Genomic DNA, 14194 nt, shown 5'->3' with positions numbered 1-14194 from the left:
TGAAGTCAGGCCATGTGCTGTGGCTCACGCTTGTAATCCCAGCACTTTGGGAAGCTGAGGTGGGAGAATCACTTGGGCTCAGGAGCTCCAGGCCAGCCTGGGCAACATGGCGAAACCCTGTCTCTACTGAACATATAAAAATTAGCCAGGCGTGGTGGTGTGCACCTGTTGTCCCAGCTACTTGGGAAGCTGGGGCAGGAGGATCACCGGAGCCTTGGAAGGTTAAGGCCATAGTGAGCCATGATCACACCACTGCACTCCAGCCTGGGCAACAGAGTGAGACCCTGTTTAAAAAACAAAAAAAAAAAAAAGAAAAAGATGAAGTCAGTGCCCAACAAGTCTCATAATAGAAAAATAAAGCTTTTAGGATGCTTGGCCTCCACCCCCAGTCCTACCCCCACCTGCTAACCCCAGAGCCCAGATAGGGATGCAGGGTGCCAGCAGGTGGTGACCAGCTGGTGTACCTTCTGGCCACACAAGTCCTGGATGCTGTTATTGCTGTAGCCCCTGATGGGGCGCTGGGGAGGTTGCCATTCCAGCTCCCTCTGCCTCGCCATTGTGTGTGAGAGAAAAAGTAGCAGTCTTGCTTTGGACAAACCGAGGTTCAGATCTTACTGGCCATGTGACCTTGAGCAAATGATTTAGCTTCATTTCATTTTCTTCCTCTGTAAACTGGGGGTGATGAAAACCCCATTCTCATAGGGTCCTTGTGGATGAATCACATTAGTATATTCAAGGAGTCTCCAGGTACTGTTCTAGGGACTGGAATTAGAGGGAACAAGATAGGGGCCTCTACCCTCTGCTTATGTTCTGAAGGTATATTTACATCTGTGTACACACCTTTGTGGGGTACATTGTATGTAAATTTCCCAAATATGTTATACATGATGTGTATGTTACACAGACACATAGACACTGGCCACAGAATTTCTAGTTGTAAGCCTGCTTCATCTTTACTAAAATCTGAACTGGGGATTTCACCTCGAAAGGATCTTTTTCATGTTAATTGTGCCACCACTGTTTGCAGAAGTCAGGACCAGGTTTGAAGGTTCATTTACTGACTGACTTCCCTGCTCTCTTTCTAGCAGTAGGATCCCATCCCATCAAAGAACCAGCTGGTGCCTTCAAACCCTGGACGAACACAGACTGGCACAGGCTCATTCATTTCATCCCTGTCAGAGCCCCAACTCCTCTCTTTACCCACACATGAGCCTATTATATTTGAACGGATGAGGAGCCACAGAGGTGATCCATTAGTTCAGCTGAGCTTGAAATTAGTAGCTCTTCCCCTTAAATGGTGTGGGCAGTTTGGTTGAGCTTGGACTGCAAAGCTGTTCCCCCTTGGATTGCACCCAGCATGGAAATGAGGACACACCTAATATTTTTTCCTTTTGACACTTGATTAATAGTTGACAAATCCAAACCCAAGTAGTTAGCTTTCCTATTATCCATCTTTTGACAGGCATTGCTGCTTTTCTTTTTGAGTCCCATTGTTCTAAAAATACACTCAGATCTGAAGCTGTTCAGTGTGCATATATAGGCCTGATTTCATGGTGTCAAAGATAAGAGACATCTGGCAGGCAGATTACAAACCAAGTGGGTTGCTGGGTTTCAGAACTAAAGGCAGGGACCTCTGGGCTACTTAAATCTACTTAAATTCAATGCTGCCAATTCTGTCCCTACTTCCTTGGTGTTGTCATGTCACTGATAACCTGCCAGGGTCAACCATCTTACCACCCGGTAGGAAAGCCAAGCGTGGGGTGTGTGTACAGTGTGTGCCGTGCCAGGTTGGGAGCAGAATGCTCTCGATGACAGATCGAGCCTGGTCGCAGCACCGCCTGCACAAAGTGCATTTTGGTCGTCAGAGGCTGTGGTCGACCACAGGGTAGTCATTTCCTCACTCTGCAGGCTCTGTCATCCCTCTCAAACACCTCAGAGGCATGGAAGTAAATGTTGTCTCAGTACTGAGTAAATAAAGTAGCCAGGGAGATGATCTCTATTTGTCTTATTGTATATATGTATTTTAAAAGATTTTTATTGGGTCTCTTATGATGAGCCAAGTGCTGTGTTGAGAGTTGAAGATTTTCAAAGATAACTACCAAGGCCTCACATTGTTGTTCAATAGCAAGATAACCTTGGCAAATTAATTCACTTCTCAAAGTCTCTGTTTTCTCATCTATAAGACCGATAAAAGCATATATATTATTTTGCTTATTTCACCTACTACAATGACGACGAGGATTCAGTAAAGTCAGGTAGCACAAAATAACACCACAGAGTAAAAGTCACTAAATAGTTGTTCATCATTATTTAAATTTCTTCTTATTCCAAAAATGACTTGGAACATCTTATAAATTGTTTGCAACAAAGAAAAAGGAAGTGAAGAAATTTTTTAAACGGAAAAATAACAGCAAAAACAAGATGAGACCAAGTTGAGGTTAATATAGACATACAGTTAGAGCCCTGCACCCTTGCTAGAGAGGAGCTTTCAGAGTGGCTCTGTGCTTCCTGACAGACGGCAAAGAGGAAAATGGTACAGGAAGTACCTGAATAAGAGTTTTTAAAAAGAAAAGGAAAGAAAGCTTTTCAGAAAGAAGCATAGCTTTCCTTATTACTGATGCTTGAGGAAAATTTCTCTGTGGGTCATCTTAAAAGAACACTGGGTACTGTTGTGACTAATATCCTCAACGTCCTTGCAGTAAATACAGAAGTACATTTCCTAGAGCTGTTTCTGAAGGCATCTGTGAGTGGAGGCTGCTGGCTTAGTGCCAAAGCACAGGTTACAGGAAAACAGTTCAGGCAGGAGGTGGGCAAGCCTACCTAGGCTGCTATGAAGATGTCTTTATCTTCAAGGGTACATACCTTCCAGGGAGGGGTGGGAAACAATGTGGCCCGAGAGTGCAGCCAGCTGGAGGAAAGGTCCAAGTCAGCCCTCATAGTGCTCAGCACAGAATGCCACTTTGAAATCTGTGCCCAACACACTGTCGTGGGATCTAGGCTTGCAGGGTTCCTGGAGGCAGGAGAACTGGCCAGATGGAAAGGGCTGCTTTTAAATCTCGCCCCAGTGGGATTTAAACCCTCCTAGATTCTGGCTTATTTTTGAATTGTCTATAGCAGATTGGACCTCTCAGCACCATATCCTTTTAAATATGCACAAAGCAGTGGAATCATTCCTCTGCATTTATTATACTTTATCTTGTGGCACTTCAGGGGTATGGTTAGCATCATTTGCTTCTACTGGTGTTTATGGTTTTAAGTCCTGCCCTTGTTGCATTTAAATATTTTTGATATGGGTCTCTGAGTATGCATGTTGGCGTTAGATCGATAGATGAATGGTTTTGAACAGGTAAACATAGTTAAGTCTAACGAGCATGTATAGCTGCAAAGGTAATTGGTAGTATTTATTTGGAGAGTAAATCGTTGCTTCAAGTCATAATCCTCCATTTCCAACATTTAGAAACAAAAAACGACCTCCGTGCGGGGGAAGATAGCTAAATTGAATAGCAAGAAAGGACAGGCTTGAAATACTGGTTAACCAATGAACCGAGACCCATTAGAGTAAATTACCAAGTACAGAAACATAGCCCCACTGCTTGCTGGCTAGGACGCATCGACACCCTGAGCATCCATTTGTTTAAAAGGAAACACACAGCCTCCTTTGCAGCATCAGCATGCACAGAGTGATGGGAGAAGAGATGGCCAGAGAGGAGGAGAGTGTGGAGGATGTGCTGCCAGAGAGGGAACAACGGGAACACCAAAATAACTTAGTGGGTATGCCTGCTTTCCCACAAGTGAGCTTACTTTCCCACTGCATTTAACTGTGCCCACATAGAGAGAGCCTGTATTGTGTTCCTAAGGACACATTTCTGAGTAACTTCTTTAGAAGCCCCAAATAAGTAAGCAAACAAACAGATCACAAAGCCACATGTTCTTTACCACTGGCATTTACCCTGATGGCTCATGAGAGCATTTTATAAATCCAGAAAGAGAAAGAGAATAGCAGATCCCTCAAGCAAGTAATTGACAGAGGAAGAATAGCCTGTCACCCAGGAGAGCTGGAAGCCCCGCATTTCAGTTACAGTTTATTTAGCTTCACTGGGCCTTCATTGGCTGGCGGTTTTCTAGATCTCCCTTTGAGCACATGTTGTCTAGACAGAGATGGTGAGAACATATTCTGTAATATTCGCTCCTGCAGCAGAGCAGAGGGGGTTCTTTTTGGTTTTGCCATATTGGGAGGGTGGGGGTGGGTAATGATCCATTGCCCATGATTGAAAACTCTCGTGGTCTGTTGGAGCTACCAGGGATCTTAGAACTGGTCTGGTCCACTCGCTCTTTACAGAGAAGCAACTTGCCGTGACTCTCCTCAGGAAGCCATGCCTGGTGCCACCCGCACATCACTTCTAGGATGGCCCTTGCCACGGTGTGCCATGGGCCTCTGTGATCCCTTAGTCTACCCCAGCAGACAGGGAGCCCTGAGGGCAGAGCCTTTTTTGTCCCTCTCTGTTTGTGCCTCAAGCACCTCAATTAGTGCCTGGGCTGGACCAGACTCTAGTAAATGTTTGATGAACCACGAAGAGACAAGACTTAAACCCAGCTGACCAGATTCCGGGAGCACGTTTCCTCCCTCCCCATTCCCACCTCCTCGCCCCCAGCTTGCTCACTAGGAGCACCCCCATATTGATCACGAAGGAAGGAGCCGCTTCTGGTTTGGCATCTGGAGTTTATTAGGTACTTACTGATAGCCGTCAGTTGTAGATAGGGCTGAAGTGCAGGCAAATGGCTGCCTGCATGGAGTGAAATTCAATAAAACCGCATTTTAAGTGAAAAATCAGTATAAACACCAGGCTTCTTTGCCATGGAAACAGGTTGCTTAGAAACTGCCTAACAGCGAGTTCTAAATTTTTTAAAGTCAAGTTATCATTTAAGCTACACGGCCCTACAGGTTATTGAGAGATAATCACTTGCCTCAGGACACTCGGAGGCATGCGGCACAGCTGAGTGCCTCCCGATACTCTGGGGACCAGATAATCTCTTGATAACTGTGCTCTCTGGAGCCACTGATTTTGGCCTGGGGGGAGGGGAAAGAAATTTTTGTTCAGGAGTTAAATGGTGTACATATATTTTTTAAAAAGTGTTTCTCTTTGGGTTTGAAAAAAGATGGAACTGGCCATTTGGTGTGTTCAACAGCCATCCCTGCGCATCGCGATATGTAGTGGGAACATTTTCCAGGCAGTTACCCCAGTCACTTCAAAGCAGAGGTCCTGTCTTTGTCTTCTGGCTTTGGCTTATGCAAAAGGAGTTTTCAACAACTTTGGCTTTTAGCTGTTCACTCCCTGGGAGTCCCTCTTCCCAGCTAAGGCTGGGCAGGAACTGGCCCCAGGACAAAGCGACACCAGAGTTTGGAACAAAGCCTGGCGCTAAGCACTCAGATCAGACCTCCTGGGCCTCAGGCTTAGCTCCCAGGGGCTTAAAGCCAACAAGGGTGCGGTTCGAAATTTGTCGTGTTTAGAGTTCAGCAGGCCGCATGCCTCTCAGGGAGTGAGAGCACAGCTACGCCTGCCAGCCATCTGGTTGCATGGCACGGTATTTGCTCCCCACCTCAGGCATGCAGAGGACAAAGTATATTGCATTTGTTTCTTCCTGAAAATAATGGGTGAAATTAGAACACCATTGGCTGAGAACTGGGACACCCCCGCCAAGTCAGTATGGAGAAAATTATGAGTGAAACAAAAGACAAATGTTTTGCCCTTTTCAGGGTATCTGAAAATTATCCATGGCATGGCAGTGCTGCTAAGATTGGTAGTGATAATTATGCCTCAGACTCTCTGTCTTTCTCTCTTTCTGAAAGAAAAGAAGGAATACTGTTTTCATCATATACTTCAGAGTGTTGTCCTGCACCTCCCCTCCTCAGAGCCCCAGAACAAACCTGGGAGGAGAGTGGGCCGGGTGTGATCATCTTTGGAGAAAGAGGAAACAGGTTCATGAGGCAAAATAACTTGCTCCAAGCCACAGAGGTGGGAGAAGGAACGTGCATTCCTGCCGTTCTGGGGCATCTGCCCCTTTAAGAGCAAAGAAATGAGACCCAAAACAGTCCTTCCAAGAGTTTGGCTCTTGCTTAATAAAAGAAGGTGAACTTTGCGCATGTTTTTCCTTTGCTTTTCTGTTAATATTTTATGTGGATATCTTGCAGGGCAAAAAGAGTGGCTTATTTTCTTTTCCTTTCCTGCCAACGAATACAACATTCATATTTAGCATGTTAAAAAGAGCTCAGAAAATGAACATTGCAGCATTTTCATGCTGTGTAAGTCAGAGCGCAGCTATGACTGAACTGGGCCGTGGCACCGCTTTGCTGGGTGTTGCCCAGATAAAAATATTCCTTGAAGCTGGGAGAGCACCATGCTGTAGCTTGAGAAATTGTTCCAGCTCTTGAAAGGGGAAAAAAATCAAATGAAACCATTTGCATTCTAACAGTCTTTGGCACCAGGGAAAACTGTCAACTGTGTCACGTGTAAATAGAAATCTGCTCCCCGCTTTTGGTGCGTTTTTTCATAATTTCCCTTGCCACTCTAATTATCAAATATATTTTTATTTTTAAACAAAAATTGTCTCCCACACAGGCCTCATCTCCTTTCTGCGGTGAAGTGGAAACGATGAGTTAGAATATTCTAATCACTTCTCCAACAACCACTGTGGAGGTTATAAACACAAGATTATCCTAAGCAAAGAAAACTAAATTGTTTGGGCACAGAACAGGCCAGGAAAAAATTCAGTAGGCCGGGCCCGGTGCTCACGCCTGTAATCCTATACTTTGGGAGGCCAAGGAGGGATCACCTGAGGTCAGGAGTTCAAGACCAGCCTGGCCAACATGGTGAAACCCCATCTGTACTACAAATACAAAAATTAGCCGGGCATGATGAGGGATGCCTCTAATCCCAGCTACTCAGGAGGTTGAGGCAGGAGGATCGCTTGAACCCAGAAGGTGAAGGTTGCAGTGAGCTGAGATCGCGCCATTGCACTCCAGCCTGGGCAACAGAGTGAGACTCTGTCTCAAAAAAAAAAAAAAAAAAATTCAGTGCCCTTTTCCACCCTCCCCACTCCCCAACTGCCTCCCTGACCTCCTTAGTGTATATCCATTACACCTAAGGATGATATCAAGACTGGCTTCACAGTAAGACCCAAATCCCCTGAGGGTGCAGGTCTTTCATATTAGTGAAATTAAAACCCAGAATTTACTCCCACTTAGCAGGCGTTGAAGTTCCTATTTAATGCCCAGCAGTATGCAAGAGGCTCCTTAGAATAATGGCCAATAATAAAATGTGATTTATCAAACAGATACTGCGTACTGTTAATTGGTAAATAGGGATCACGTGTGCTAGACTGTGTAGGGCTTGATCTGTGCTTTAAACCTCAGCAAAACCCTGAGTGAAGTACATCCCCCATTTTTGAAATGGAGAAACTGAAACGGGACAAGTTGAATAATTTCCCAAAGCCACATAGCTAGTGATGCCTCTGATAATTTGAATCCTGTTAATAATCTTCCTTGTTCCTTCCTTGGTGGTGAGAGTTTAACCCCTCCTTCAGATCCTTTCATAGAATTTAAGTATTCTAGAGAGGGTTGTCATCTAAAGTCATTCATGTGCAATGTAGTAACTCACCACGTCCTCATTAAAATGAGAACTCGTTCATTGTTACATGGACACATTGCAGGGGAAAAAAAGAAAAAAGAGAAATGAGAACCTGTTCAGTCAATATTAACTGGATGCTGACCACATGCCATTCCAGGTGGCTGAGATACAGCAACCTACAGAACAGATGTGGTCCCTCGTCCCTGCCCTTGGGGAGCTTATGTTGTGAGGGAGACAATCAATGGTCAATATGTGCTGGGAAAGGTGTCCTGAAAGAAAAAAGTAAGGGGCAGCCTTACTTGGGCACAGTGGTATGGGCAAAATGGCATGGGGAGCCCAGCCTCCGAGCAGGCGATGGTGAGCTGAGATGGGCAGACTGGCTGGGAGGCGCTGCCCACTGCGGGAGGGCCCCATTCTTCCAGGGATTGCCAAGTCAGACTGAATTGCCACCATGTATGCAGTTTACGCTTAGACTGCCCAACACAGTGGCCCTGGGCACGTGACTGATCTTTCAGAAATAGTATTTGAGCAGCTAAGAGGCAAGAATTGTGACCCCAAAGTTCAGACGAAGATAAAAACCACCCTCGGTGGCTGTGGGGTGTCCAGTAGCCCAGGGCCCTTGAGCTCTGTCCCTGTCATGCGTCAGAGGACATCAGTGCTCTAGCTCTGCCAAAGGTTACAGAGCAGGGCTCAGCCAGTCCTGCCCCAGGATAATAAAGGAACCCTTTGACAGCCTGCCAAAGGCGGCATATTCTGTGGATCTGATCCCTGTGGGGAAACGGGCTCCTCACACAGGAGCCATGAGTGTCTGTTCACACCACCAAGTATCCATGGCTCTCGGCCAGGAAGGGTCCAACTGCCCAGTTCAGCAGCGTGCTGGAGGACCATAACATTAAGGCTTGCTCAGGGCCCCCGAGCAGGACAGGGAGCCCCGCCCTGGGCCTGTCCCCAACCCTGGGCTGGGCCTGTGAGCTGAGCGAAGCCTTTAAGAAAGGGTACACTCTGTCATTTTTCTTCTTTGTGAAAACTCCTGCCTTCTACTCTGGAACTCAACCTCTTTCTTTGCCAAGAGCTTGTTTGCTGTCGATACTGTTCTGCTCAGACTAATTACTGGTTTCTGTATGTCAATGGATATGAAACTGTTACCTGTATTTCTGTTGGGCTTTGGGACCATCTTACTGGTCCTGTCTTAGGAACTCAAGTGGGTTTTTTCTACTATTTGAAGTGGCTTGATATTGTTATCAGTTTCTTCTCAAATAGCCCGGTAAACAGCCTCCTGGTTGGGGCTGTAGCATTCCCCACCTTCCCTCCCTGTACCCTCTACTCACTCCTTTCCATCTCTCCACAGCGTCTTCCTCCACTTGATGAAGGTGGACCCAGACTCCACCTGGTTCCTCCTGAACGAGCTTTACTGCCCCGTGCAGTTCACACCTCCCCACCCCAGCCTCCACCCCGTGCAGCTGCACGGGGCCAGCGGGCAGCAGAACCCCTACATGACCAACGTGCTCCAGCTGCTCAAGGAGCTGCAGTGACCCTGCTCCCCCACCACAGAGGCCACCCATCCCTCCCCTACTGCCAGCCAGAAGTTGGGCTGACCCCACCCCGGCCATAGGCGGTGGCAGCAGCAGCAGAGAAGGTGAATTAGTCAGCCAATCTATTTATAAATTGATCGATCACACAACTGCTTAGAAATGGATTGAAGGAAAGTAGCTGACTGTTATTTATATTTCATACCTTGTGTTTTCAAGTGACATTGTCTGGTGGCTCTAAGGGTTTAACTCCTTAGCCTACCATCTCTATAGCCCCAGCTCCCTCACAGGCGCCACACACACACACACACACACACACGCACACACACACACACACACACACACGTCAGTTAACTCCTTAGCCTACCATCTCTATAGCCCCAGCTCCCTCACAGGCGCCACACACACACACACACACGCACGCACACGCACGCACACACACACACACACACACACACACACACACACACACACGTCAGTTCCCCTCCATCTGCATACACCTCCCTCCCTTCAAATAATGAGATGGAACTAATTTGTTTTACCTAACCTGATCTTTGGGAAACAAATGGAAATAAAGACCCTTCTTGGATGAAAAGTATGATCAAGAGCTCACTTTGAAGTTTTTTATTTAAATTGGGTGGTTTTTTAAAATGAGTTTATATTCTTGAATGGTTACTATAGAACCATGGTATAAAATTCAAATCTAAGCAGTACAAAACAGAAAACAGTGAAGAGTGAATCTCCCCCTCCCCATTTCCCAGCCATCTGGTTTCTCTCTCCAAAGGCAACCACTTGTAACAATGTTTTGGATACTTTTTAAGCAGGAGGTTAATTTTTTTTAACTTTTTACTATGGGTAATAGTGTAAATTCCCATGTCCCCATGAACCCGGCTTCCCTGGCAGTCAGCATGTGGCCAGGCTTGCTTCCTCTGTGCCCCACCCACGTACCTCTCTCTCCACACCCCGGATTTTTTTGAAGCAAATCCCAGATGTTACATTGAAACTTTTTTTGAATGTACAACCACAATACCATTATCACACCTAACCAAATTAACAATGACCCTTTAATATTGTCAGATATTGTCAGTGTCTAAATTTCCCCAGTGTGTTTGGATCAGGATCCAAATAAGTGATATACATTGCTGGTATCAGTATATTCCCTAATAAATCTCTTTTAGGCCAGGTGCGGTGGCTCACGCCTGTAATCCCAGCACTTTGGGAGGCTGAGGTGGGTGGATCACCTGAGGTCAGGAGTTTGAGACCAGCCTGACCAACATGGAGAAACCCCGTCTCTACTAAAAATACAAAATTAGCCAGGCGTGGTGGTGTATGCCTGTAATCCCAGCTACTCAGGAGGCTGAGGCAGGAGAATCACTTGAACTCAGGAGGTGGAGGTTGTGGTGAGCCAGGATCGCGCCATTGCACTCCAGCCTGGACAACAAGAGCGAAACTCCGTCTCTAAAATAAAAAATAAATCTCTTTTAATGTGTAGATTCCCCCTCCACCTCTCTCTCATTTTCCTTGTAAGGTTTTTGGTGGAGAAACACGGTCATTTTTCCTACAGCATTTCCCACTGTCTGGATTTATTGATTGCATCCCTATGGAGGTCATTTCATGGGCCCCTCTTCTCACCTGTGTTTCCTGGCCATTGGGAGGCAGAGTCGTGATCAGGGTTGAGTCTTTTAGCTTTGTTTTTGGCACTTCTCCATAGGTGGTGTTACACACTTCCATCAGGAGGTATGTAAGTCTGATCTTACTGTGTTATTAGCAAGCATGGTGATCTCACTGGAATCCACACACTCATTAGGGATTGCAGAGTAATGCTGTTCTAATTCTGTCATGCTGGCTTGATGTTAGCCAGAGTCCTTGTGTAAGGGGAACCTTCCCTTCATCAACCATCTGGTAACCTACTGGTACAGTTTGTATAGAAAAGGCAAGATGGCACATGCCTGTAATCCCGGCTACTCGGGAGGCTGAGGCAGGAGAATGGCATGAACCCGGGAAGGTGGAGGTTGCAGTGAGCAGAGATCGCGCCATTGCACTCCAGCCTGGACGACAGAGCAAGACTTCATCTCAAAAAGAAAAAAGGCAAGATAAATACTTGATTTTTTTCTAGCTGAGAAATTTAAACACACAGATTATGTAAATTGAGGTGCACATCCCACCCCAGGGCTCCCATGTATGCTGAAGGATCCCAGGGATGATGAATGCTTCCTCACAGGTGCATGGTGAGGCACTGGCTGGATCACAATTCCGGTGACATAGATAATCCCCAAACTCTTAAAAAGCCCAGAGGGTGCCTGGCATGGGGACATATTGGTGTGAGGGTCCCCAGCCAGCTCTGGAGAGGCCCCCACTCACTTCCTTCTCCACTCCGCCCTGCAAGGGCAGAGTTATGTCCAGCTCCAGTCTCAGTGGCAGCAGCCTGGCTCTGGTCTGGCTCCTGAGCCCTCAGGGAACCCTTCTCTTGGGGCTTTTTTCAGTTCTGCAGCCTGTAAAGTGGAGAGATTGGGCCAGAGGGGGAGCTCTTCATCTGTTGGGATTGTGGGGACCCACTCCCCAGAAACTTGCTCCCGCTCCTCCCTTGTTACCCCAGGAGGGCACTGCATCCTCCAAGACTGCAGTGGGCACTATCTCATCTGCTGAGGATGCTTCACTGACCTCACAAGATTCCATGTACAATTCCAGAGGCTTCACCTGTGACCCCGCAGGGAGCCCAAGTTAAGAACCCCCTCAAAGAGCAAGATAATCACTTAACTCTCTTTGAGCTTTAAAATTCTGGTATGATTTCCTTTGGAAAAAGGGAGGGAAATGCCTCTAATTACGGAGATGGTAAAAGGATTCACAGCATTCTTCCTAATTCCACTGGGGACCCAAAGTGATAGGCTAATTCAGTCTCCAGATTCTGACAAATGAGAAAACAGGTCAGGGAGGTGGCGTGACTTGCCAAGCATTACTTAGCTCTCCCGGTGAGATTAAAGTAGCCTGTCTTTGCGGAGCACCTGGGTGTGGCAAGCCGCGATGCTGTCCTGAGAGGCCAGGAAGATGTGCACACGCATCCTGATAAAAACTTGGACTCTGCGAAAGCTCTCCAAGAGATAATCAGCATAAGAGGATACATCATTGCTCTCTGAAAACCCACTTCTTCCTCAAAGAGTTAAGCTATCTCAAGTTGCTTTCAGATTCTTGCAGGCAGATTGTTGCACTTGATTTAAAAAAAAAAAAAAAAAAACTCATTAGAGTGCGTCTCCAGTTATGATTATATTCAGGCAACTTTAATTTTGAACCTGTCCAGCTGACTCAAGTCTAGTCCTTGTTAACATAAGCTTTGCAAAATACTCCGTTCCCCCTGTTAAAACTTGTGGAGTAATAGGGGTTTCTTATTTCATTCAGGGAGCACTAGCACTTCAAGTATTGTTTGGGCCGGGGTTAGGGGTTGGTACATAATGGATAAGTAGATACTGCAAGGCCTTGAATTTCAGCTTGAGATGTTTGAGCCGTGATCTGCAGGCAGTAGAAGGCTCCTGGAGGATGCAGGAAAGTGTAGACCTGGACCCAGGGGATCCTTGGAGATGGCTGGAGGTGGGGTGGCTGTGGTCTTCAGAAGGCACTGTGTTGTGGAAGGAGCATGGATGATTTGGAGTTCCTCAGGGCTGGGCTTCATTTCTGACTCCGCCTCTCTGCAACTGTGTGACCTTGGGCAAGTCATTTTACTTCCGAGCTGCATTTTCCCATCTCTGAAATAGAGCTGTTGCCTCTGCCTCTTCAGGCAGCTGCATCAGAGGGGATGAATGCAGTAGTGTTTCTAAAGCATCTGGCACTGTGCCTGGGGCTCCAGCAACATCTTTCTCCCGCTGCCCATGGCTTTGTTATGGCTGCAATACACACTCCTCTTGACGGTTACAGCTGAGGAAGTAGATGGTTAGGTCTCAGCATGTGCCACCCAGAAACTAAAATAGAACCACAGTAGGGGGAGAGAATCAAAGAAGGCTTCTAGGAGGAGGTGACGTCCTAGTGGACAAGTAGATTTCAGCAGACAGAATAATGGGCATTCCAGACAGGAAAAATAACATGCCCAAAGAGCTGCGGGCATACCTGCCAGTATCTGTACACGTCACAACTCGGTTGGGAGTGACAGGAGACCCAATTCAAAATTGACTTGAGCAAAAAAAATATCTTGGCACACAGAACAAAGAGGCCCCACAGGCACAGCTCCCTCAGCCTGTCTCTGTCTTCTGATGCTGCTTTCCCCAGTGGTGGTGTCACTCTGACTCCAGGCTCCTGTTCCTTCAGTGTCACACACCCAAGTGAATGTGCACCTCCTAACAGCTCCAGCCAAAGGCCTAGGATTGGGTTGGATTTTTAGAGACGGGGTCTTGCACTGTTGCCCAGGCTGACCTGGAACTCCCGAGCTCAAGAGATCCTCCCACCTCAGCCTAAATCCTAGGATTTGCTCTCATTGGCTTAGCCGGTGCTTTGCCCAGCCCCAAACCAAACTTGGTCCATCTACAATGGGTGTCAGCAACTTTCTCTGTAAAGGGCCAGAATGAATCTATTAGGGTTTAAAGGCCATACATAAAGGTCTCTGTGGCATCTTCTTTGACTTTTTTTTTTCTTACAATCTTTTTTTGTTGTTGTTGTTGAAACAGGGTCTTACTCTGGTAGCACAGGCTGGAGTACAGTGGTATGATCTCAGCTCCCTGCAGCCTCAACCTCTCTGGCTCAGATGATTCTCCCACCTCAGCCTCCCAAGTAATCTGGGATTACAGGTGCACAACCCTATGCCCAGCTAATTTTTTGTATTTTTAGTAAAGATAGGGTTTTGCTGTATTGCGAACCGGGCTGGTCTCAAACTCCTGGACTCAAGCAATCAGCCTGCCTCAGCCTCCCAGAGTGCTGGGATTACGGTGTGAACCACCGTGCCGGGCCACAATCTTTTAAAAAACGGAAAAATTCTTTTTTTTGAGACGGAGTCTCACTGTGTCACCCAGGCTGGAGTGCAGTAGTGCAGTCCTGGCTCACTGCAAGCTCCGCCTCCTG

At 46.8% G+C, this 14194-nt stretch overlaps 1 protein-coding gene across 3 annotated transcripts in view; it reads left to right on the top strand.

Moving 5' to 3' along the window:
• Positions 1–9752, top strand: part of TTI1 (TELO2 interacting protein 1) — a 50723-nt gene extending 40971 nt beyond the window's left edge. For 2 of the 3 annotated variants that reach the window (XM_063720453.1, NM_001133747.1), the window contains 1 exon segment: positions 8974–9752. In XM_063720453.1, the coding sequence (XP_063576523.1) occupies positions 8974–9157 (184 nt within the window). In that variant the 3' untranslated portion in view covers positions 9158–9752. 3 annotated transcript variants of the gene reach the window in all.
• The last annotated feature ends 4442 nt before the right edge of the window (positions 9753–14194 follow it).

Source organism: Pongo abelii, chromosome 21, assembly GCF_028885655.2.
Source record: "Pongo abelii isolate AG06213 chromosome 21, NHGRI_mPonAbe1-v2.0_pri, whole genome shotgun sequence".
Lineage (NCBI taxonomy): Eukaryota > Metazoa > Chordata > Mammalia > Primates > Hominidae > Pongo > Pongo abelii.
Note: the sequence above shows the minus strand (reverse complement) of the source record. Positions and strands in the feature narration are given on the sequence as shown.